Source organism: Phytophthora parasitica (assembly GCF_000247585.1).
Source record: "Phytophthora parasitica INRA-310 unplaced genomic scaffold supercont2.4, whole genome shotgun sequence".
NCBI classification, from domain to species: Eukaryota; Oomycota; class Peronosporomycetes; order Peronosporales; family Peronosporaceae; genus Phytophthora; species Phytophthora nicotianae.
The window spans coordinates 2,349,787-2,371,526 of record NW_008648990.1 but is presented as its reverse complement, the minus strand read 5'-3'; the positions used below and the strand labels follow the sequence as shown (position 1 = coordinate 2,371,526).

Here is a 21,740-nt window from a genome sequence, read left to right as displayed (position 1 = left end):
GGGTTTTATGGATTTTGTCCCAGTCGCCGTGAACATAGCATTCCTTACAAACACCAAGTGAAAAGCTCCGCTACAAATATCTGGCACCGCAGCTCGTCATCCGTCATTCTGCATTCCGCATCCAAGTCGCGATGCCTCGCGAGTGCAAGTTCCACGAGTGGAACCAGCGCTTCAAGGCCACTCTCCACAAGGAATCCAAGGCGCTTGCCATCGCCCCTCCGTCAGAAGATGTTCGTACAGCTGGCATCGCAGTGCACGGACCCGACGGGCGAATCAAAGTGGACGTGGCCGAAGAGGAAGAAATCGACTTGGACGCGCTACGCCGCAGATCCAGGAGCACCATCGACGAGGAGGACGATCTCCTGTTGGAAAGAGCCTCACTCAATGGCCCGCCACAACTGAACATCTGCATTATGATCGTCGGGACCAGAGGAGACGTGCAGCCCTTCCTAGCCATCGCTCAGCGTCTGCAACAAGACGGACATCGCGTGAGACTCGCCACCCACGCTATCTATCGAGACTTTGTAACGAGTTATGGGGTAGAATTCTACCCTTTAGGCGGCGATCCCAAGGAATTAGCAGCCTATATGGTCAAAACCGGCGGCCATCTCATCCCAACTAAAGTCGAGACGATACAGAAGGACGTACCGCGGAACTTACAGATGATCGACGAGATTCTCCACTCTACGTGGCCAGCCGTGTCTGCTGCAGACCCGGAAGGAGGGGGTCCAGGTGTGAAGGGCAAGCCATTCAGAGCTCAAGCTATTATCTCGAATCCCGTCACGTACGGCCACATTCACGTGGCTGAGCGCCTGGGAGTACCTCTGCATATAATGTTCCCACAGCCGTGGGTGCCTACAACAGCGTTCCCTCATCCACTGGCCAATATGCCGTACACTGGCAAGGCACAGAAGAGGAATTATCTATCCTACAAGCTCGTGGATTTGCTCATGTGGCAAGGAACTGAAGGAATCGTCAACGAATTCCGCACTGAAGTGTTGGGATTGCGTAAGATCCGCAAAGGTGACGGTGGACGTGATATTCTGCTGGACCTGCATATTCCTCATGCGTTTATGTGGAGTCCGGAGCTGGTTCCGAAGCCGAAAGACTGGGGAGATCTCTATGATGTGGTGGGGACTGTGGTGCTCAAAGGAACGGCGTCGTCGTACACACCGACGCCAGAGCTGGAGGCGTTTTTGGGCACTGACGAAGGTCCGATCTTCGTGGGCTTTGGCTCGATGGTGCTGGAAGACCCGAAAGCCACGACGAAGATGATCATTGAGGCTGCAAAACAAGCCAATGTGCGTGTATTGATTCAGTCGAGCTGGAGTGACATGGCTGGAGACTTGACGATCCCTGATAACATTTTCTTCCTGGGTAATTGCCCACACGACTGGCTGATGCCCCGTGTGAGTGCTGTGGTTCATCATGGAGGAGCAGGCACGACAGCAGCGGGTCTACTGGCAGGGAAACCGACGTTCATCGTCCCGTTCTTCGGAGACCAGCCGTTCTGGGGCTGGGCTGTGCAGCGAGCAGGTGTAGGCGTGACGCCATGTCCGATCGAGGAGCTGACGACGGAGAAACTGCGTGCAGCATTTGAAAGTCTACAAAGCACTGAGATGCGCAGTCGAGCACTGGGAATTCAACAGAAAATGCAGCAGGAGGACGGTGCGGAAGAAGCAGTTCGCTGTTTCTACCGCCATTTACCGGTACAAGACATGCGCTGCGATCTGGATCATGTTCGAGTGGCGACCAAGTGGTGTCGGAAGAACAAACTGAAGCTCTGTGAGGTCTGTGACTTTGTGATCGCCTCGCAACCGCAGAACTTCGCGAGAAAGGTAGTAGACTATCATTTCGTGGACTATACGGCTCGTGGACCGGCTCATGGCTTTGCAGGGGCATCGGCAGGTGCAGCAGCGTTTTTCCACGAGTTGGGCGGTGCGTTTAAAGATGTGGTAGTGAAACCTGCTAGAGGATTCCGTGAAGAAGGCCCCAAAGGAGCGGTGATTGGAGTCGTGAAAGGTGTGAGTGGACTCGTGATCCGCCCAGTGCATGGCGTTGCGTTGTTCGCTGATCATATTGCAGCAGGCCATGCGAATTACTTCAATGAAACCGGTCGCAGGAAGCGTGGAAGTGTGTTCGACAAGACGTTCATGGCGGCTTTAGGGAAGGAGAACGGTCTGATTGACTCGTACACGTCGGGAGGCAGCACTGAAGAGATCGAGACGCACCGATGCATTGGCCCCAAGAGAGAAGTGCGCAGGAAAGTGGAGCTAAACGTGTCGGATGAAGATAAACTGAAGTATCAAGCGCGATTCCGTGAGATCATGAGCGAGAAGGAGAATCATCGAGATTCTCTTGACCGCATTGATCGGAACTCCTCAGTTTCATCCAACGGTTCGGACGCTGAGAGTGAATCATCACCGAGAGAAGGGATATCCATTCTCTCTGCGGACTTTACAGCGACAGGCAATATCGGCGTCAAGTTTAACGTCGGACCTAAATCGCCCGACACTATCAGCGAGTCGAAGATCGAGGAGTGGCGTCAGTATTCCAAGCTGCAGAGGGTCAAGTCGGAGCGTATTCTCAAGATCTTCTTGGGCACTACAGTGCCGTCGATGAACATTTGTCTTGCGACTATCGGCACATGGGATAACAACGTCAAGCAGCTTGTCGCGATTGGTATGCGGATGGCTGCTGATGGTCATCGTGTTCGGGTTGCAGCCAATGAAGAGTTCCGAGCGGATATCGTTGAACGCGGCTTGGAGTTCTACCCGCTGGCTGGCGCCGTAAAGAACATCCACGACTTTATCAAGTATCTGCATGACACGAAGAATGCGAACGTCATCCAGAAGCACAAGGCTGGTCGTCCTGTTCTAGGCCCTTTCAAGGATCTCGTGTACTCTTTGTGGCCTGCAGCGAATGGCGCTGATCCGCACGGTCGCGGCCAAAACATTCCTGGAGAGCATTTCCGAGCAGATGCCTTGTTCTGGCATCCGCTGCTGTTTGGTCACATCCATATAGCAGAACGACTGGGGATTCCTCTCCAGTGCTTTAGTTTGGTGCCGTTATCTCCGACTTTTGCGATGCCTCATGTGTTGAGTGCGTTCCTCATGGACGATATCAGTCAACTTGGTCGAGAGTTCAAGAAGACGAACTGGTTATCATACGGGGTGGTGGATACGGTGCTGTGGCGAGGGATGGAAGACATCTTGAATGATTTTCGAGAGCGCATTGGGCTCAGAGGACACTGCCATCAGGCTAGTCCTCTGGTGGAATGGCGTATTCCTCACGTGTACCTCTGGAATCCCTCATTGTTACAGCGTCCAGTGGATTGGGGACGAGAGCTCAGTGTGGCAGGCTACGTGACGCTCAAAGACGAGCGCGAAATGGAAAAGATGCGCAAATTCAAGTGGAGTCGATCTCTGAACGATTTTACACTGGAAACTTGCAACCCCGTCCTCTACTTTGGAGTGTCAACGTACTGCTTGGAGTCACTACAGATCGATCAACTGTTGCGCCAGATTGACGAAGCGGCCGAGCAGGCCAACGTTAAAATCATCTTCCAAGCGCGTGAAGGGCGATCCGGTCGTTCACTTTACCACTCGGAGAATATTTACGAAGTGGAGAGTGATTTCCCGTATTCTCTGATCCTTCGCAAGGTGGCGGCTACGATCCACTGGGGTGAGCCTGCTATCGTGGAAGAGGGACTTGCAGCGGGCAAGCCGGTTGGAATCTGCGTGAGTGTATCGTCCCAGTACTACGCGGCCTGTATGTGTGTGACTGCAGGTGTCGGCATCCCGCCTATTGATCTGAGGAAATGCACAGTCGAGTCGTTGGTCTCGTCCTTCAAGCACATTCTACAACCTGAAATTCGAGATAAAGCACAAGAAGTTTCCCAGACTTTTCAACCCAAACAAGCACTCGAGAAGGCCGTCGAGAGCTTCTACATGAACCTGCCGTTACGAGCGATGCGCTGCGATATCGACAAAGACAAGGTCGCTCGTATCTACGACCCTCGACTGGAGCTGAAGCTCTCGTTTGAAGCTTACATTGCCATCCAGCCGCTTCGAACTCACGACGACACAGACGATGTGTCGTACAAACCTTTGTGGTACGATGGCCGCCGTCCTGCTAAGTTTTCGCTTCGAGACATCGCTGGAGATCACGAGCCGCTTGATCAGAAGCCGATCCACGGATTGGAATCAATTCGAAAGGCTCTCACGTCGTTCGCGTCTCATGAATCAACGGACTCAGCACCTGAAGCTCCTAGATCTGTACTGTCTAGACTAACAAGTCGAGTTGCTATGGTGGTGGAGAAGCCACAGTACTGGTCAACACCGGAGCAGGAAGTTATTGAGAGTAAAGCGATCGTGGCGGCGTACGAGAGAGCACTTCAACAGCGAGCGACGCAGCAGCCAAAGTCAAAACCGCGGAAAAGGTCGATGCACCATTAACCTGCTGTCACCAAGGAGAGCATCCAAATAGAGACTAATGTACGAGCTGACGTGGCAGTCCATCGACTTCAGAGGTTAGTACATATACCAGTTCGACGAAGACTCCGTCAGTGCCGTCTGGGAAAAATACACCATATTCAAGGTGGCTTGTGCTGGATGTGTCGGATTCTAGAATGAGAAAACGTGTTCTCGATTTCGAAGGTGTTGCGAGAGAAGAAGCATTGGAAATTGCCGTTCGTGAGAAGAAGATTGGTTTGCCATATCGGAGACTCTGACCCAAGAGCGACGGCGATTTATATTCTTCTGCCTTGCTAGAAGGCTACCGACGGTAGTACCGTGGGGTAACTTCCGTTGACGAAAACGTCGTCAACGTGTACTCTCCCACTGTATCCTATCACGTGTGCACAAGATAGTCGGGACACGGGACCCTCGTGCCCTCTTTGCCGCGCCCAAAGACCTATGTCGAAGGATCAACTGTGTTCGCAGTATACAATCATAATAACACATAACGCTTGGAGTCGAAGGCCTTGAGTGCGATTGACACACATGACGACTCGTCATTGACGAGGAAGCAACAAAAGGTTCTCGATCACACTTGGATACCTTGAGGGTAGTACCTTTAAAAAAGGTTAAAGTGGATCACGAGATCAAGTCAACTGCATTCATAAAGGATATGGCTACTGTAGCTCATCGTTGATTCCGTGGACAGCTAGTAACTCGAGTCTGCACAATCATTTATCGTCCCAAACAAACTTAATAGAGCAATGATAGCGGGCCAACGTGCATGAGTGCTGTTTTTTTTTTTCTCTTCATGGCCACACGGGCAGCTATTTATTTTCATTTTATACAATAGTAATCATGTTGAGTTCGAATAAAATCTACCGTAGCAATTCCTAATATGTCACAATATGCTGTACTTGTTTTAATCCACGTTATCAGGCAAAAATGTAAGTCAAAATAGGTCATAAATGCAATCGGCTCGATCACGTCTAGACTACACTGCTCAGTGAATAAAGGCTCGAAGCTTGCCTCTCGTGTTGCTGCGAGAAAGCTTCAAGGCAGCGCCTGACGGGGTGAGTGTCGTCCACCTATGCGCTTCTCTGCACGCTGCATGTAGAGGGGGGGGATGCTTACTCGCCCGCTTCCATGCATGTATTTGTACACGTGTACACTGTCCACTTCCGGCACCGTTTTAAGCTCCGAACGCGTGCAAACCTGCGCATGCCTCACACCAGGTAGGCCGCACCTGGTATATTCTTGTGTAGTTGTCCTTAGTTTAGATTCTTGTGTAATTGTCCTTAGATGTACCGTAACGCACACACAGATCTTTCAGTAGATGCTCGACTGCCGTTCCAAGGATTAATAAATAAAAATTAAGCATATCACCCCCATGTTGCATCTGAGAATTGAGGAGGGACACTCTTACGGTTGAGGAGGTACACCTTCAACGTCAAGAGATACGGAACTAAGCTTTGCGGTACAGGTAGATGGGTCAACGATCGGGTGCGAGCGACTTCGCCACCAGCGTCAATGACCCCCACACTCTCCGTTCATTCTCGAACTTCCCTCCTCGGCCGCACTCTACCAACCAAAGCAAGCACGTAATGGCCATCAACGACAACTACGAAGCCATGGACCCTCCAACCCCCCAAAAGAAGTCATTCGCCCGCAAGATGTTCACGTCGCTGACCTTCTGGATTATCGTGGGTATGATCATCGGTATCATCTTGGGCGAGTTCGCTCCCACCTTTTCGGAGAAGGCTGCTCCCATGAAGAACATCTTCCTTCGCACGATCCAATTCATCGTGTTCCCGCTCGTATTCTCGTCACTTGTCATCGGTATCGCCGACCAGAAGGACATGAAACAACTCGGCCGTTTGGCTCTAAAGTCCATTATCTACTTTGAGGTCATTACTACAATTGCGCTGATCATCGGTCTTCTAGCGGTTAATATCGTGAAACCCGGTAAAGTCGGGGTTACCGAAGGTGCCGACTACGACAGCGATTCCAGTTCAAGTTTTACGTTCGAGACCTGGATCGAACACTTGACCCCCAAGACTTGGGGTGAGATGATGGGCGGATCTGGTTCGTCCGAATTGCTCCAAGTTCTTGTTGCTGCTGTCCTCACTGGCGTCGCGACGTCAAAGCTCAGCGATGGGCACAAATATTTGATTATTAATTTCTCACGCGCAGTTTTAGAAATGATGTTTAAATTCGTGGATATTATCATCTGGACAGCTCCTATTGGAGTGTGCTTCGCTATTGCTGACGCAATCGGGTCAAACGGTTTATCAGCTTTGGGGAGTCTAGGCGCATTGGTTGGCACGGTTTACGTAACTATCTTCATCTTCATCGTCGTGGTGTTCGGCGCTGTCTGCTTCATGTTTAAGATCAACCCCATTGAGTTCCTTGTAGCTATGAAAGAACCACTTATCATTGCGTATACTACTGCTACCTCTGAAGCCGCGTTGCCCAAGGTGTTTGATGCATTGGAGAAGTACGGAGTGGCGACACACATTTCTGGTTTTGTCGTGCCGTTTGGATACTCGTTTAATCTGGATGGTTCGACGCTCTATCTCTCGCTCGCTGCTGTCTTCTGTGCTCAGGCTGCGGGTGTCCACAAGTCTGTTGGCGAGCAGATTGTTATGGTTTTGATGCTCATGATCTCGTCGAAAGGTGTGGCTGGTGTTCGCTCGGCTTCGATCATTGTTCTTGCTTCGACTTTGGATCAGTTTGACATCCCGTCGTGGCCAGTGGCTCTTATTCTGGGCGTGGATTGGATCATGGACATGCTTCGTACCCTAACGAATGTCATGGGGAACTGTCTGGCGTCGGTTGTTATGGCCAAGATGGAGAACGAGTTCCGCACGGAGGAATGGGAGCGTGAGCGCAGGATGCTGCATGGTGAGGATAAGGTTAGCGTTATTGAAGGAAAAATGAGCTACGTGTCGGCTGTGTCGGGCCTTGAAGAAGGACGTAACTGAGAAGCACAGAGTGAAATGTAAGACAGTGTCAGTGCTTGTGCAGCGATAATCGAAATGTTCACACACCCTTTGTATTTTTCATGGTAGTAGTCTTTTGCGCTATCTTCGTTTTGTATGTACTACGTACTCCAACTGGTCATAGAGATGACCAATTTGCCTGTGTAACCGAAGACTTTTGCCACAGACGTGACGTTTAACCGGTAATATAAAGTGTACGCTTAGAACGATCTAAAAGGATAAAAATACTATATTATATCTCAGTGAGACAATATAGTATTTTTATCCTTTAAGAAAGACGTAGTACGATAAGGTTAAATTACCGGTGTAAAATGATACACATTTGAGTCATGTTCTACAGTTTTAAATTATCACTACATTTGAAATAGCTGAAAATAGAAGTAATTTAGCTGATTCAAATCCAGTAGTAAATTATTTCCGTTCTACATGTACAGCTATCATGAAAAAAGAAATGTTATTGGAAGTACTATAATACTACACGTCAAACACTACTACTGAAAGTAAACTATCGATTTTATTCTCTTGTACCAGCCCTATATGGCTCACCTCCATTCTGTGGCAACCGGATCTGTGTCAGCGAGTGAGAGGACTCACCCACATCCGTCGCGACGCACACTTGAGTCGAGGTTGCGACAAAATTATTCAAACTTGTGCCACGAAGCGACTTAGAAAACCAAGTCACTGGTTTAGCACTTGGTTAAGACGCGGTGTCAGCACACTAGAGAGCTATTTCCACACTAAGTCATGTGCGGCTAACAGTGCAAAACGATGTCATCATTTCCTGAATGGCTAGTTTGTATCAAAGACGGATAATGCCCTGTGGTTCAATTCCAATGTTATTATAAATAAAGAATACTTGTAGTATTTCAGTCCACCAGTAATCTATCCGTCAGATATTCAGATTGTATTCGTTGATCGCTGTCACCTTTCTTCTGCCAACGATTAGATTAGCAATGAATGAAATGAAAGTGCAATGAACTCGTGGGGTAGCAATTGAAAATACAAACAGAATTTGAACATTATTGGTATATCGGGACACTCCATGCTTACAGTTGCGCTGCATCGTACTGCCAAACAGTACTAACATCCTGCACTTAAACCTTAGCGGCGGGCCTCCTCGATGGCTGACACAGCCGACACGTGGCTCATCTTCTCGTCCATCACGCTCATCTTGTCGTCCTCGTGTCCATGGAGACTCTTCCATTCCTCCGTGCGGAACTCGTTCTCCATCTTGGCCATGATAACCGAGGCCAGACAGTTACCCATGACGTTCGTGAGGGTACGCAGCATGTCCATGATCCAGTCCACACCGAGGATCAGAGCCACGGGCCACGACGGGATGTCGAACTGGTCGAGCGTCGACGCGATGACGATGAGCGTGGCCGAACGCACACCGGCCACACCCTTGGACGAGATCATGAGCATGAGAACCATGACGATCTGCTCACCGATCGACTTGTCAATACCGGAAGCCTGAGCGCAGAAGACCGAAGCCAGCGACAGGTAGAGGGTCGAGCCGTCGAGGTTGAACGAGTAGCCGAACGGCACAACGAAACCCGAGACGTGGGTGGACACACCGTACTTCTCGAGGGCGTCGAACACCTTGGGCAGAGCGGCCTCAGACGTGGCCGTCGTGAAGGCGATGATGAGCGGCTCACGCATAGCAACGAGGAACTCGACGATGTTAATCTTAAACATCATGCAGACAGAGCCGAAGACTACAACAATGAACAGGAGGATCGTCACGTAGACAGTAGCAACGAGGGCGCCAAGACTGCCAAGAGCCGACAGACCGTTCGATCCGATCGCGTCAGCAATAGCGAAGCACACACCAATAGGAGCCGTCCAGATGACAATGTCGACGAACTTAAACATCATCTCTAGAACGGCACGGGAGAAGTCGATGATCAGACGCTTGGGCTCCTCCTTGAGCTGAGACGTGGCCACACCGGTCAGAATGGCGGCCACAAGCACCTGAAGCAGCTCGGATGAGCCCGAGCCGCCCATCATCTCGCCCCACGTCTTGGGGGTCAAGTGGCTGATCCATTTCTCGAAAGTGAGGCTCGACTCGGACTCACTCTCGTATTCCTCGCCCTGGGTGAGACCCACGTTGCCAGGCTTGACGATATTGACAGCGAAGAGGCCGAGAATCAACGCAATCGTGGTGACGATCTCGAAGTAGATGATGGACTTGATGGCCAAACGTCCGAGCTGCTTCATGTCCTTCTGGTCGGCGATACCGACAACCAGCGACGAGAACACAAGCGGGAACACGATGAACTGCACGGTACGCAGGAAGATGTTCTTCATGGGGGCAGCCTTCTCTGAGAAATCAGGGGCGAACTGGCCCATCAGGATTCCGACAGCCATACCAGCCAGAATCCAGAAGGTCAGCGACGTGAGCATCTTGCGGGTGAAGGACTTCTTCACGGGAGGCTCAGGCTCCATGGCCTGATAGTCGTTGACGTTAATGGCCATCGCGAAATTTGCTTGCTGGGTGGCTGGCTGGGTGGACTGCGACCGACGAGGCAAATTGAGGAATGAACGGAGACTTTCAGCTGTCGGCGCGAGGATCTACAACATGAAGGGGGTGGGGCGCTCTGCCGACTTCACCTGATCGTTTACCCATCTACATGTACAACGTACCACAAGCAAGTCACGCTCCGTATCTCGCGTGACAACAGCGTCGTCGATCAAGCCTCGAGTCCCCCCCACGACTTTGATGATTGCTGTCCCTCCTCAAATCTCGATAGTTCTCCACAAACTGAGATGTGTATATACAATTTACTTCTAAATAATACTAAGGTTTGTCTTAATTTTAGTAAGTCGTAGCGTTTCTGTCCAAAATTAAAAATACAACTGAGGAAAGCATCCCCTTAGGATCGCTGGTTCACATTGCACCGGATTCCAAAAAAGGTCAATTTAGGACAGAAAAGAGCGCAAAAAGCGGCAAGCCACCTGATAGGACGCCACACACCGCACACTTGCGGGCATCCCATCGCAACAGTACCATACTGACCATGTGGAGCGTTGCAAACCAGATCCGTTGGACTGACGTAAACCACCGGTACTGGATGGCAACCTCCAGGTCAATCAAGACCAACAACGGGGTCGGAGCACCTTTGAATGGCGGTGCTGAAATGGAGATGATTGCCTCGAGCGTGCTTGCTTGTGCGGCACAAGTTGTGCCGCGGCATATCATTTTGAGTCCCAATTGTAGAGAGCATGCTACAGCCCCTTTTGTAGCGGAAGTTGGACGTCCATACATCGAGATGTTGGTTTTAACGATCGACAGAAAAGAGCTAAGAGCCAACACCGGATTTGCGAAAAAGGGGGGTATTGAAGTGCTTAACGGCTCTTGAAGCTCCCGCTCGAGTTGTCGTGGCAAACAGGAGTTTGGAGCTAACTGGTACTGTGCGCTGGACCATGCTTCGGCGTCTCCACCGAGTTTGCACATTCCACCCTGCAGTTAACAGCATACTGTGACATACCCACAGATTAATCTTTCATGAAGTTTTAGTCTTTTCCGATCATCTACTGTACCGATCATACCGGAGCATCCCCCTGTCAGAAGAGCGGGTGCACGATGCACAATGGAGCAACACACCTGCCCTCCAATAAATAAAAGGGTACTCGTTGAAGTTGGTTGTCAGCGCAAGGAAACAGCAGCTATAATAGCTGCTGTTTGCTGATATTTGCTGATATTGGTACAGCTCTTGACAAATGCGACGATGGAAACCGCGTAGCTGCGCAGCCAGTATTTGTACTGTAGAGCAGGACGGTGTCTGGAGAGGCATTGCATTTCAGTTGTTAGCACACTGGAGCAAGTATGAGTGGATTTCGGCTCCTACACTGCTCTTTTAATTTATGATGAGTTGCCAAAAACGTATTAATCTCAGACAAGAAATTTAATGTTGTCGTGTTCTATTATCGTAAGCTAAGGGGGCTAGAATCAAAATCTTGTTTCACCTTTAAGAATTTTACAACAGCGGGTCTGACTTACTCTCTTCTGGCGTTGTCATGGTCGTATAGCACAACAAGCTCAGTGCTTTGTTTGTTGGTAAAACAAAAATCTATAGGTCATGGATATACACTTATAATGCTAAAAGATTTGCTCATTCTAACTTGTCCCCCAATAGATCATTTCATTGTCGGCGGTAAAATCCAAACTAATTTGGCCTCCAATTTCATTGTGATCGCTAGGTAAAAATCTGTGTAAAATGACGGATTCTGCAAAAAAAAAAATACCTTACAGTCTTCGCGATACTGTTTGATATGTGTTCACGGGAAAAACGCCATCGGACGTGTAGATACCCAACTCCGCATCTCTTCGCATCACCCCTGCGTTTGATGCGCTCTACAATCCATTAACTGTATGTGCGATGGACTGGAGACTGTGCCGGTGGTCAATGCTAGTTCTAGTAATGTAGGATTATTTAAAAAAAAAAAAAGTGCTCTAAAAGTTCAGTGAAGGTGTCAGTCGAAAATGTACCGTTATATGCTGCCGTAGCCTACAACCGAACCAACAACGTTTATAAATACTAGGGATCACGAACAGCATATACAGCTCTTGAAGCACATTTATACGATCCAGCGTTCTGTGGGAAGATCAACTTGATGGTCAAGAAACCCAACGCTTTGCATGATGCAAATGAACAGTTCAGACTGAAGTTCAAATTGAAGTGATGAGCCAATGGCTTTTTTTACTCTGTACCGTATATGTTACTCGATTTTGCCTTCAAGGTACGTGTACTACACTGACCTGGTCAGCTTCCAAGTTCTCCTTGTACATGGGTGGCACTACAGGCTCGATTAAATTGTCCGACTGAACAAATAGCACAAGGATGGCGTTGCAGCCGGCAAGCTACGATATTGTAAATGAATGGTCGAACTGAAGCACATGTACTGTGAAGCGTGACGAATGGGTTAAATTGGCCAATTGGCGGTCCAGCGCTCAACTTGGCCCTAATTGCGTACTACTGTACCGCCACAGCACCTACTCTAGTCCAATTACAAGTACTGTGTAGATAAATTCCATTATTAAGAAAATATTAGAATTCTATTCTTTTCAGTACTGGAATTTTTTTAAAGGAAAATGGGCTGTAACAGCTTTAACTTTTCGAACCACAGTACTTCACCCCGTTTTCGTACCCTCAGACCTTTGATAAGCTACCGAATATAATTCTCCTTTTGCCAAATATCCTAGTGTTTAAATCCTAAAATCTAATATCTTTGCAAATCCTATATGGTCCACCAACGCTAAAAATGGAGTGCATTACTGTATTTGTTTTGGCACAATTCTAGTTATCAGTATGACCGTTGGCATCCTCAACTATCCTTTCGAACAGAAGCCACTGAATAAAGCTTATTGCTGCCTTCGTGAAATATGCATTAATTAAGTACACCACGAAACTTTGCAAATGGTAGTTAATATCGACCATTGAGATCACTACTCTTAGAGAACGCGTATGCGCAATGTTTTGACTATGGGGGTGGGGTTATTTCGAAGTTGATACCCCGTAAACGTGTGTGTTTCTCTCAATCCGATAAAAATTGAGCCGGAATTCCATCAAAAACATGGTCCACATCTACGTGGACGGCACCAAAGTGATGAGAGAAAATGCGCTTTCGCACAGGAGAAAGAAAGAATTAGCACAATACGAAGCGCGTATCGTAGCTTAGTGCTACTGCCTAAGTAGCTAAGCGAAGGCAGTTTAATAAAGCTTTCGGATTCCATAGAGCTATTATACTAGGCGAACAGTAACTTCACTACGAAACTTATAAATTGTAACTATTCGATTCCTTCGAAATAGCTCGTCTGGGTCATGCGTCATTTTAGGTAATTGCGCTTCAGTAACCTGTAAACATGCATGCAGTTTCAATGTTTATGTGGAAAAGTGATAGCCTGTACAGAACCAGGTGATGTGCGAACGCTTTGCATTTCCAGAGGCACGAATTGCGATATCCAGGATATCCCTGGGTTGTTCGTCGTGTAGGTATGTCGGCGCTTCAGTTCCTCACCCGAGTCAGGATACTTAATGCCGACCTACCCAAGCTCGCCATCAGGCTGAAATACTTCGAGATATTCCCGGGGTTGTTCTGATCAAACACACGTCTCAATAGTCAAAACGGAGTCCTTCGACATACAACACGACGCGGTAAAGGCGCTCAAGGCTAGGTTGTCTGTGAATATTGTTGTCGTGTTGAGATAGGAAGCCCAGAAAAGAATTTCCACCACAACGTAATACGCGTCAAACGTAGAACTCTTACCAGAATAATATTATTGTAGTACATTCCTGTAGTAGCTCAGGTACGCTTGAGGTACTATAACATTCAAGTTTTAGTTTACTTGAATCAAGAACGACAAAAATAGCATAACGAGGATCTTATTTTCCTCATGCTTTTTATTAGTATTCCATTACAGCACGCGCTGTGGAGTTGGCTTTCAATAAAACGACACTGGCTGGTAAAACAAAAGCATAACACCTACGGTCTACAACGCATCGTTTCGTCATGCAGAAACGTGACTCGATCGGACCGCCACAATTTCAAGATCTAATAATTATACTTGGGGTACAGCATGGGCAGTCCTCAACAGATTAATTCTAGGAAATGCGTAAACGGAAACACGGTAGCTTTCATTTCGCTCAACAGTTAGCTTCGCACAATATTTGTACACTCTTGAGCTTGTCATGCTGGTTATTGCTTGGGCCAGTAAAAGTTTTCCTTTTGTGTTTTATGCGGTTAACGCGAGCACTGCATCAGCCCCGAGAAACCAGGAGGTGGCCTCTGCTGCAGCAAGGGTAAAAGTTTTCGGAAACAAACTGGCAGCAGCACTAAGCTAGACACAGCACCACCAACAGAGTCTGTCACGGGGGCACCCGGCAGTTTACCCAATCAAGCCACAGAGTGCCCCGAGGCATTTAATCGGCGCCCACCACAGCACCAGTGGGCTCCGCCCGGTCAACTAATTTGCCAAAAGAATGCCGTTTCTGGCTTGCTGATTATTTCGTGCAACTACAAAACTAGAATCATATTATAAAGCTACAGCAAGATCAACCGTCGGGGCTACATCAGTAGTCTAAACTACTGGTGTAAGTACACTGCCACTGTCTAGTAGCAAAGGTAGCGTTGGCGGTCCCTTGCGCGGTGCAAGTACGGGCGCGATGACAAATGATTGCTCGTGATAATATCTAACTGTGAAGTATGGAGCTCTTAATACGAAGCGCCGAGTTCCTGGAGGTATTACTTTTATCTTCAAATATAAGAAAAAAAAAACTTGGTTTCTGGAACAACACGGATGAAATCACCAGACAACTTTTTTTTGTTCAAGAATATATTCCAGTGAGAGCATCCATCGGCGATCTATCCGTCACTTATTCAGATTTACCATATTGTCGAGGATCCACTGCATTCCAACATATCGTTTCTAGCATTTAAATGATTAAAGCAGGGCACCATTTTTCTTGGCTAGAAGTGCAGTTCGTGTCCGTCTGATTTCTTTTTGCATACAACGCACCCTCTTTAGTTTTCACGTCGGTAACGTCGATCTGATTTCCACCCATGCTTATCTTGGGTGTGGAACAGCACGTACATGCAGTGAAGAATGTCTGCTTGGCGGCTTCATATTGATATTATCTTGGGTTGTCAATTTCCAAATGATAACTTGCTGAGTTACCTAAGGGTTCTTGCATTTAGTAAAAGACGTTGTCTAATGCTGTGGCGGTGTGGGGATGTTATTCTTTGGTGGGCAGCCCCGGCGAAGAAGCAGTTCTCGCGCTTTCACTTATCACGATAAGATAGCTAGCTACACACACCGCTGCATATCTCCAATTTCGTGCATCTTCTTCACTCCAGCGCCGTCGTTCACTGTATTAGCGCGGATGAGAAGTGGAGATAAGTCCAGCTTCTGTAGCATCTTGCCGGTGTATCGAGCTCGAACCGTCTAATACAAAGAGTCAAGTTTTAGTGCATTAATAGGTGTAGCAAATAACGTGATGAAATTTTCTCTTTATATTATCCATTCCTCGACATTTATCTAGATTTTATCCAGATTTTTAATTCCACTGGACCAAATCACATAGGATCTGTTGGCCTCGGTTTCGGACAGATTTCGTCTAAATGGCCATAGAACGGCCAATCAAAGCGACCCGACAGAATCCGACAGATTTTCACTTCTGTCAGGGGTAACAACCCCTTTCGACAGATTTCTACACTGGCTAAAATAAATAAACTTGATATCACTATGGCCATTTAAACCCACGCAATCCAGTCGAGATCTGTACATCCATTAACAGATAGAAACAACGGGATCTACGAATCTGTCCGCGAGGATTTAGTCGAAATCAGTGCGCGACAGTTCCAACGGGAATCGGTCCACTAACAAATCATATTTTTTCTGCATAAAAGTAGTATCAAACTTTTCTGCAAAAGTAATATTTCTAAGTGTTAGTAGTATTTGAATTCTTCATATTTTGTTTTATTAATACCTATTATCATTTTCTAAAATACTGTGGTTTAGAAACAACTAAAAAAGAGGCTACGAAATGTCTCTAAATTGGCATTGATTCATTCACCAACGTATGCAAGGACACCGTCACTGACGACACTTAGTCTTTGAAAATACCAACTAAAATCTACCCATTTGTAGCGTTGTCATGATACCTTTTACTTTATTAAAGTAAGTAAGTCCGCTTCTGGTCCATGTAACAATATACTCCTTTCCTCTACTACACAAGCTGAATATTATAACATGTAGAACTCGGCGTCCAATAATTTGAGAGCGAAAATCATCTAGTTTCCAGTATTTCGTCTACAATCGATACTGGAACGTAGTATGGCAACCAGTTGATCTCCTATTAGAGTTCTGGTCGTACAATTCTCGAAGCAAACGAAATTAATATCACTTCACCCCTCCACGAAGGCGACGGGGTCTTACATGTTGCACTATTTCATGTTTCGTTCACCGTTAAAGTAATGCTTGAAGCCAAATTGTTGTCGGCTCGATGCATAAAATCGTGCAGCCGCAATATATTCTAAGTGGATCCAATGGAAATCTCAACTCTCAGGGAGGATCCCCTCGAAGCTACTATCCTTGTTATCTCGTTTCCGCTGTAGCATGGCGCGGAAGTTCTTTGGGATATCGTCTGGGTTGTGAATGCGACGGATGTCTGCTGCAGGGTCCATGCGGTTCCGCACAGATGAGCGTTTTGGAAGGAGACCACCCATAACACGCTTCTCGCGCGGTCGAATAAGCGGTAGAGTGCGAGCTCCCATGCCAACACTACTGGCCAGTGCTAGCGCTTCGGGCGTACTACCTCTTGATGATGGATTGGCAGTAGAGCCTGCGATCAGGTCGTTGAGTGCTTGATCCGCAACAGTCATAGTTTGCATCGCTGTCTGCAATTGTTGGGTCCCCAAAGAGTTACCGGAAACTGAAGAAAAAGTTGTTCGTCGACGCGGTGAGGATGGCGCGGCATTGCGCTGTGATTGTTCACTTCGAGACGACTCAAACGCCTTGAACCGAACAGAGGAAACTGCTTCATTCAGTGGCTGGAGCGCGTGGTCCTTCGCCTCCGAATCGACCAAGGTGTAAGTTTTCTTGTCAGGTTTTGTCTACCACAGCGCTACAAGTTAGAAAAATGAATAATACGCTAAAAATCGCAGTACATTTTCTAATCTCACCGGATCAAGAGACCGCATGACGATGGCTGCAACGCGGAAGCAAGTTTCGCCATCCCTAAAATGATAACAACAGATATAAGGTACGACTCACACATACTAATGACAGTTAAGAGCTGTAAAACTTACAAGAATGTGCGTCCAATGAAGTGCGAGAGTAGAGCGTGCTTGGTCCAGCCAGTTTTACGTACAAAGTCGCTCATGCTTAGCACTTTCAATGCATGAAGTGGCTTGTTTGCTGCGCTATCCCAGTAAAAAATCTACAGCCACAAGTTCCAGATCAGCTCTACTATCATTCTTTCGCTTTCGTTTGTTGCGATAAATTACCTCGCCTCGAGTGACTTTGACAATTGTGATGAGATCGGTGAGTTCTCCATTGACGTCTGCGATTTTTCTCTTGAGATACGAAGTCGTCGCCAGACTCCGTTGCTGAATGTTGTTGCTGGATCCAAATGGACTGCTTCGTCGACTGAGAATGGCAGCATTACCCACAGTAGACAGCGCCAAGCTCTTTCGACCAGTACGCATGGAACTATCCTCGCTATCAGTACCCTCCTGCTTCTTGGCCGCGTTCAGCGCTGCAGCTCGCGATCGGTGACCAGATACGCACATCCAGACTTCTCCGGGCTTCGGCATGGTGTCTTCCAGCAAGAAATTCTCGCGTGGCTCCGAGATTGAACAATTGAGGGCACTGATCGCACAGTTCTTGATGAAGACGGACGTAGGAGGCTGCAGTGCATTGGTAGTTGTGTCGTCCATTTCTTCGGCTTCTTCACGGATAATAGACGACATTTGAGACCTTCGTTGAGGTAGCCAACCCCAGTCACAGCAGGATTGGGAGAACGCGTAGGTAGCTGGTCGGCCGAGTTGCCACGCGCGGTGGCGACCTCCAAAGCTGCCAACTTTTACGCCGTCTAACGTCCACATACTCACCTCCCCATCAGCACACGAGAACACTAAAAACAATTCAGGAACGCGAGATACATTCTCGACAAAGTCAGCACAAAGCACGCGACGACTTGGAGCAGACAGCGAACTCATAGCTCCGGTTTGGCTGCCAAGACGCCACGTACAGACCAACGCAAGCTCCACTCCTTCATGGTTTCGTGCAATACGAAGCTCCCACACTTTGATACAACCGACAGCGTCTCCGGAGACAAGGTGCGTGTTGGCTTTATCACATCGCAGTACAGTGATCGACTCCAGACTGCCAGCAGAAGTATCTGAGCTTTGAACTGACACATCCAGTGGAATCTCAGCTTGAGTAGCCATGGATCGATCGAAACACAGTAAAACACCTCGCTCGCCTGCAGCAAACAGGAGTTCGAGCTTCTCGGCGTACCATAGCGCTTCAATGGGCCCAGAATTCTGATGCAGTGGAGCTACCAACTCCCCAGAGTTAAGTGACCATAGCAACACAAAGCCATCCAACCCCGCAGTCGCCACATAAGCCGGTGGCAAGTACGCCAACGCGAGTACATCCATCGTATGATGCTGTCGACTGCGCCGTCGTCTGCCACGTCTTGAATGTCCTGAGTCATCGCTATCATCGTCGCTGTCTGGAGGAAGCACATGCACCGGAAGCGCCTCGGACTCGTCATTGTTATCGGCCCACACGAATAGCTGACGGTCCCAGCCTACACAACACACGAATCTCTGGCAGATAAAGTCTCCCATACCTACACGAAGGTTGCGTTCGATGTCCATGATGCTGGTAACTTCGTGCTGTCGATACCGACAAGTCTCGGAGGTCCTTGCGGTTCGAAGTTTAGCGCTCACAGCTTCAGTCGGACATCGAGGCGTTGAATTGGCTGGAGGCACCGGTGTGGGGTGATCTTGGCCATGTTGGAGACGCACACGTGTCGGAGACGGCAGTTCTGTCTGTGCCATCAACGCAGAGTTGCCTCGTCGGCCTTCGTGATCCATTCCAAAGGATGCAGGCAGCAGCATAACGTCTCGAGGCTTGCGCTTTCGAGGTATATGCGCAATAGCAGCTACAGAGCTTCCGTTCGGATCATCGGGTAGTGGCGCAGTACTGGCCACTGTTCCAGCCGTTGCAGATGTAGTCGTGAACAATAACGAGCTCACAACTGAAGGTTCTTTCTTGTGGAATTGTTTAACCAGCGCTCCGTTGCTGAAATTCCACATCTTGAGCTGCTCGCCGTCGTGTGAGCCCGTCAGAAGTCTGCGTCCTGCATGATCGAACGCGATGCTGGTAACTGGATTAAAACCGTGTGGATGTGCGAAGCTTGAGATCTCTTCTCCGGTTTCTGCGCTCCACGTCTTGATGGCAGACTCGGCGTCCATCGCAGCCGTCACTACTTGATGGAACACGCTGTTGTAACATGCCAGACGCACAGGACGCTCCACGGGGGCACCACCTCGTAGTTTAGTCTTCCTAGCAGATAACGCGTCAGCGCTTTCATCCATGTCATCGACGCTTTGTGAGCCTGCGTCTGTAGACTTGACTGTCCATCGAGTGAGCTGCGTCGTTGCAGTCATAAGACACGGTTTCTTACCATCAAACAACAACGCAGATACTCGGTTCTCGGCGCTTAAATTCGCCCCAGACACTCCAGTATACATCGACGCTGCATTCCCCGTAGCTCCAGCACTAGTCGAGTTGCCTCCTCTGTGCCGGTCTACGATGAATGTCTGCAGACAGCGGTGGTTTCTAACATCCCAGAGTTTAACAGTGTTATCTGCAGCGGCCGACACGATCTGGAAGTTCTCGTCATCACTCACGAGATGCAGCACTGAGCTCGTGTGGCCCTTGAGTGTAGCGACAGCTCGCTGGGAGCTGTACGGGTTCCAGATGTGGATATCTCGTTCCATGCCGCAGCTAGCGATCAGTCGAGTACTGGCACACCAGGCCAAGTCAAACACCCCCTTGCGATGACGAGTGTACTCGAACTTGACCACCAGTCGATCAACGTCTAGGATCGACACAGTGGCGTCTAGTGACGTCGCCACTACAGCTCGCATATCGTTGACCCACTTAACACGAGTGATCCAGTCCGTGTGCTTCTGGAACTTGACGCGCGACGCAAAGCCCTGAGCTTCCAGCATCGCACTACCGGCAGGGTTACCACCCATGGAATTGGAGTTGCTAGTCGGTGTAGCTGTTTGACTTGGATTCCCAGCACTATTTCCTGTTGAAGAGCCCGATGCAGCTGGTCCTGAGTCGCCACTCGCGTTGCTATTAGCGTTGGTAGAGTTCGAAGTAGCAGTAGATCCAGGTGGAGGAGAACGTCCATCGCACGTTAACCATTGATCCGAGCAGGTAAAAATCGAGATGCCGCCAGTGTCGTCGCCAACCACAATGGCTTCACGATCGTCCGAGGGTCTTTCAACGTAAGCCAGACACAGCGGGATACACTGTCGTCTTGAATAGTCCACTAGGTCACCGATGAGTTGACCAGAGTTCAAGTCGTAGAAGCTCAAGGTGCGATTCATGGACGACACTGCCAGTCGGTTGGAACGCTTCATGACGCAACAGTCTGTAAGCCAGTCACGTCCGGAAGCTAACACTTGCTGTGGAGCTAGAGTATTCGCACTCCAGGTACGTACGCTACCATCCTTACTGGTCGTGAGGTAGACGCTGGGTCGTTCTAAGCGTACAATTCGAGTGATCACGTCCTTGTGATGTGGTAGTAAGCCCATACCAAGTGATCCGCCACTACCTCCTGTCACGTTGCCCATAACGTCAGTCGGAATGGCCACTCCTGTGCTTCCAGCAGTATCGCCTGTGTATTTTTCTGGGTACGCAGTTTCATAGCAGGAATTGCCATCGTCTCCAGTGTATTCATCACTGCCGCTACCGCTGAGGAACATATACTAATCCAAGTCAATCATTAGCAAGGGAGTGAATACAGCGTGAAAGGCTCTACGTACATTGGTGAGCTCGTCCCAGTCTACCGTTCCATCGGAATTCGCATCGATCTTCTGGAATCTAAACGACAAAACAAGCATTGGTTGACAATAAAGGTAAGTTGAAGAGTGGTGAGGAGCGTACAATTCAGTGAGTTGTGTCTCGCTGAGCGAGGCGTCCACGATCTCTCGGAAGAGACTCACGAACTCCTTCTCGGTCAAGTCGCCATCGGCGAACTTCTCCTTGAGTGACTGTAGCTGCTCAACACCGATTTCATCGCGAGAGAAGACAGTAGCCGAGCGCTTTTTGGCTCGAGGCAGAGCCATTGCCGTCCTGGAGACCTTTTGTATTGGTACTCGACCGTGGACGAAAATAATGGTAAATTGAAACCGTAGTTCATGAACATTACGAGAGTACTAAATCAACAATAGAGACTGAGAGTTTTTTTTCACACTACTGATCGGGATTTTCGGCAGTTCGACTAGGACTCATCTGGGCCTCGTTGCAGCTTCAACATCGTTCTGCGATTGACCGAATACTCTTGTCGTGCCCATTTACGTGATCGCGCTATCCGAGCCAATTTGCTTGATTCGCGCTTCATAGCGCAGACACATTTATGTAGTTATCGCCATCCTCGCGGCGTAGGGGGTGACAGCGCACGCTAACGTTCGTCGGAGCCACAATCCCTAAAATATGTGTTGTACGCCTTCGTCCATTAATACAACCCCC

The 21,740-nt window shown here is 48.7% G+C and overlaps 4 protein-coding genes across 4 annotated transcripts; 2 read left to right on the top strand and 2 right to left on the bottom strand.

The window, feature by feature from the left end:
* Positions 1-62: 62 nt before the first annotated feature.
* PPTG_03641 (hypothetical protein) lies at positions 63-5,341 on the top strand. Its single transcript, XM_008896327.1, has one exon. The coding sequence runs from the start codon at positions 132-134 to the stop codon at positions 4,455-4,457; it is 4,326 nt and encodes a 1,441-aa protein (XP_008894575.1). The 5' UTR covers positions 63-131; the 3' UTR covers positions 4,458-5,341.
* A 1,186-nt stretch (positions 5,342-6,527) lies between these two features.
* PPTG_03640 (hypothetical protein) lies at positions 6,528-7,511 on the top strand (the record flags this gene model as incomplete). The annotated part of the gene is made up of 1 exon (XM_008896326.1): positions 6,528-7,511. A coding segment is annotated over one exon (914 nt), but the record flags the coding sequence as incomplete, so codon positions are not given.
* Positions 7,512-8,479: 968 nt separating this feature from the next.
* PPTG_03639 (hypothetical protein) lies at positions 8,480-10,079 on the bottom strand. The gene has a single exon (XM_008896325.1). The coding sequence runs from the start codon at positions 9,935-9,937 to the stop codon at positions 8,561-8,563; it is 1,377 nt and encodes a 458-aa protein (XP_008894573.1). The 5' UTR covers positions 9,938-10,079; the 3' UTR covers positions 8,480-8,560.
* Positions 10,080-16,516: 6,437 nt separating this feature from the next.
* Positions 16,517-21,337, bottom strand: PPTG_03638 (hypothetical protein; the record flags this gene model as incomplete). The annotated part of the gene is made up of 9 exons (XM_008896324.1): positions 16,517-17,074; positions 17,144-17,198; positions 17,270-17,400; positions 17,468-19,534; positions 19,580-19,680; positions 19,756-20,262; positions 20,332-20,977; positions 21,035-21,092; positions 21,156-21,337. The coding sequence occupies 9 exons, from the start codon at positions 21,335-21,337 to the stop codon at positions 16,517-16,519; spliced, it is 4,305 nt and encodes a 1,434-aa protein (XP_008894572.1).
* Positions 21,338-21,740: the final 403 nt, after the last annotated feature.

Bases quoted from the DNA above. Each gene is read 5' to 3' on its own strand.
- PPTG_03639 (XM_008896325.1), bottom strand. From the start codon at position 9,937: ATGGCCATTAACGTCAACGACTATCAGGCCATGGAGCCTGAGCCTCCC.
- PPTG_03641 (XM_008896327.1), top strand. From the start codon at position 132: ATGCCTCGCGAGTGCAAGTTCCACGAGTGGAACCAGCGCTTCAAGGCC.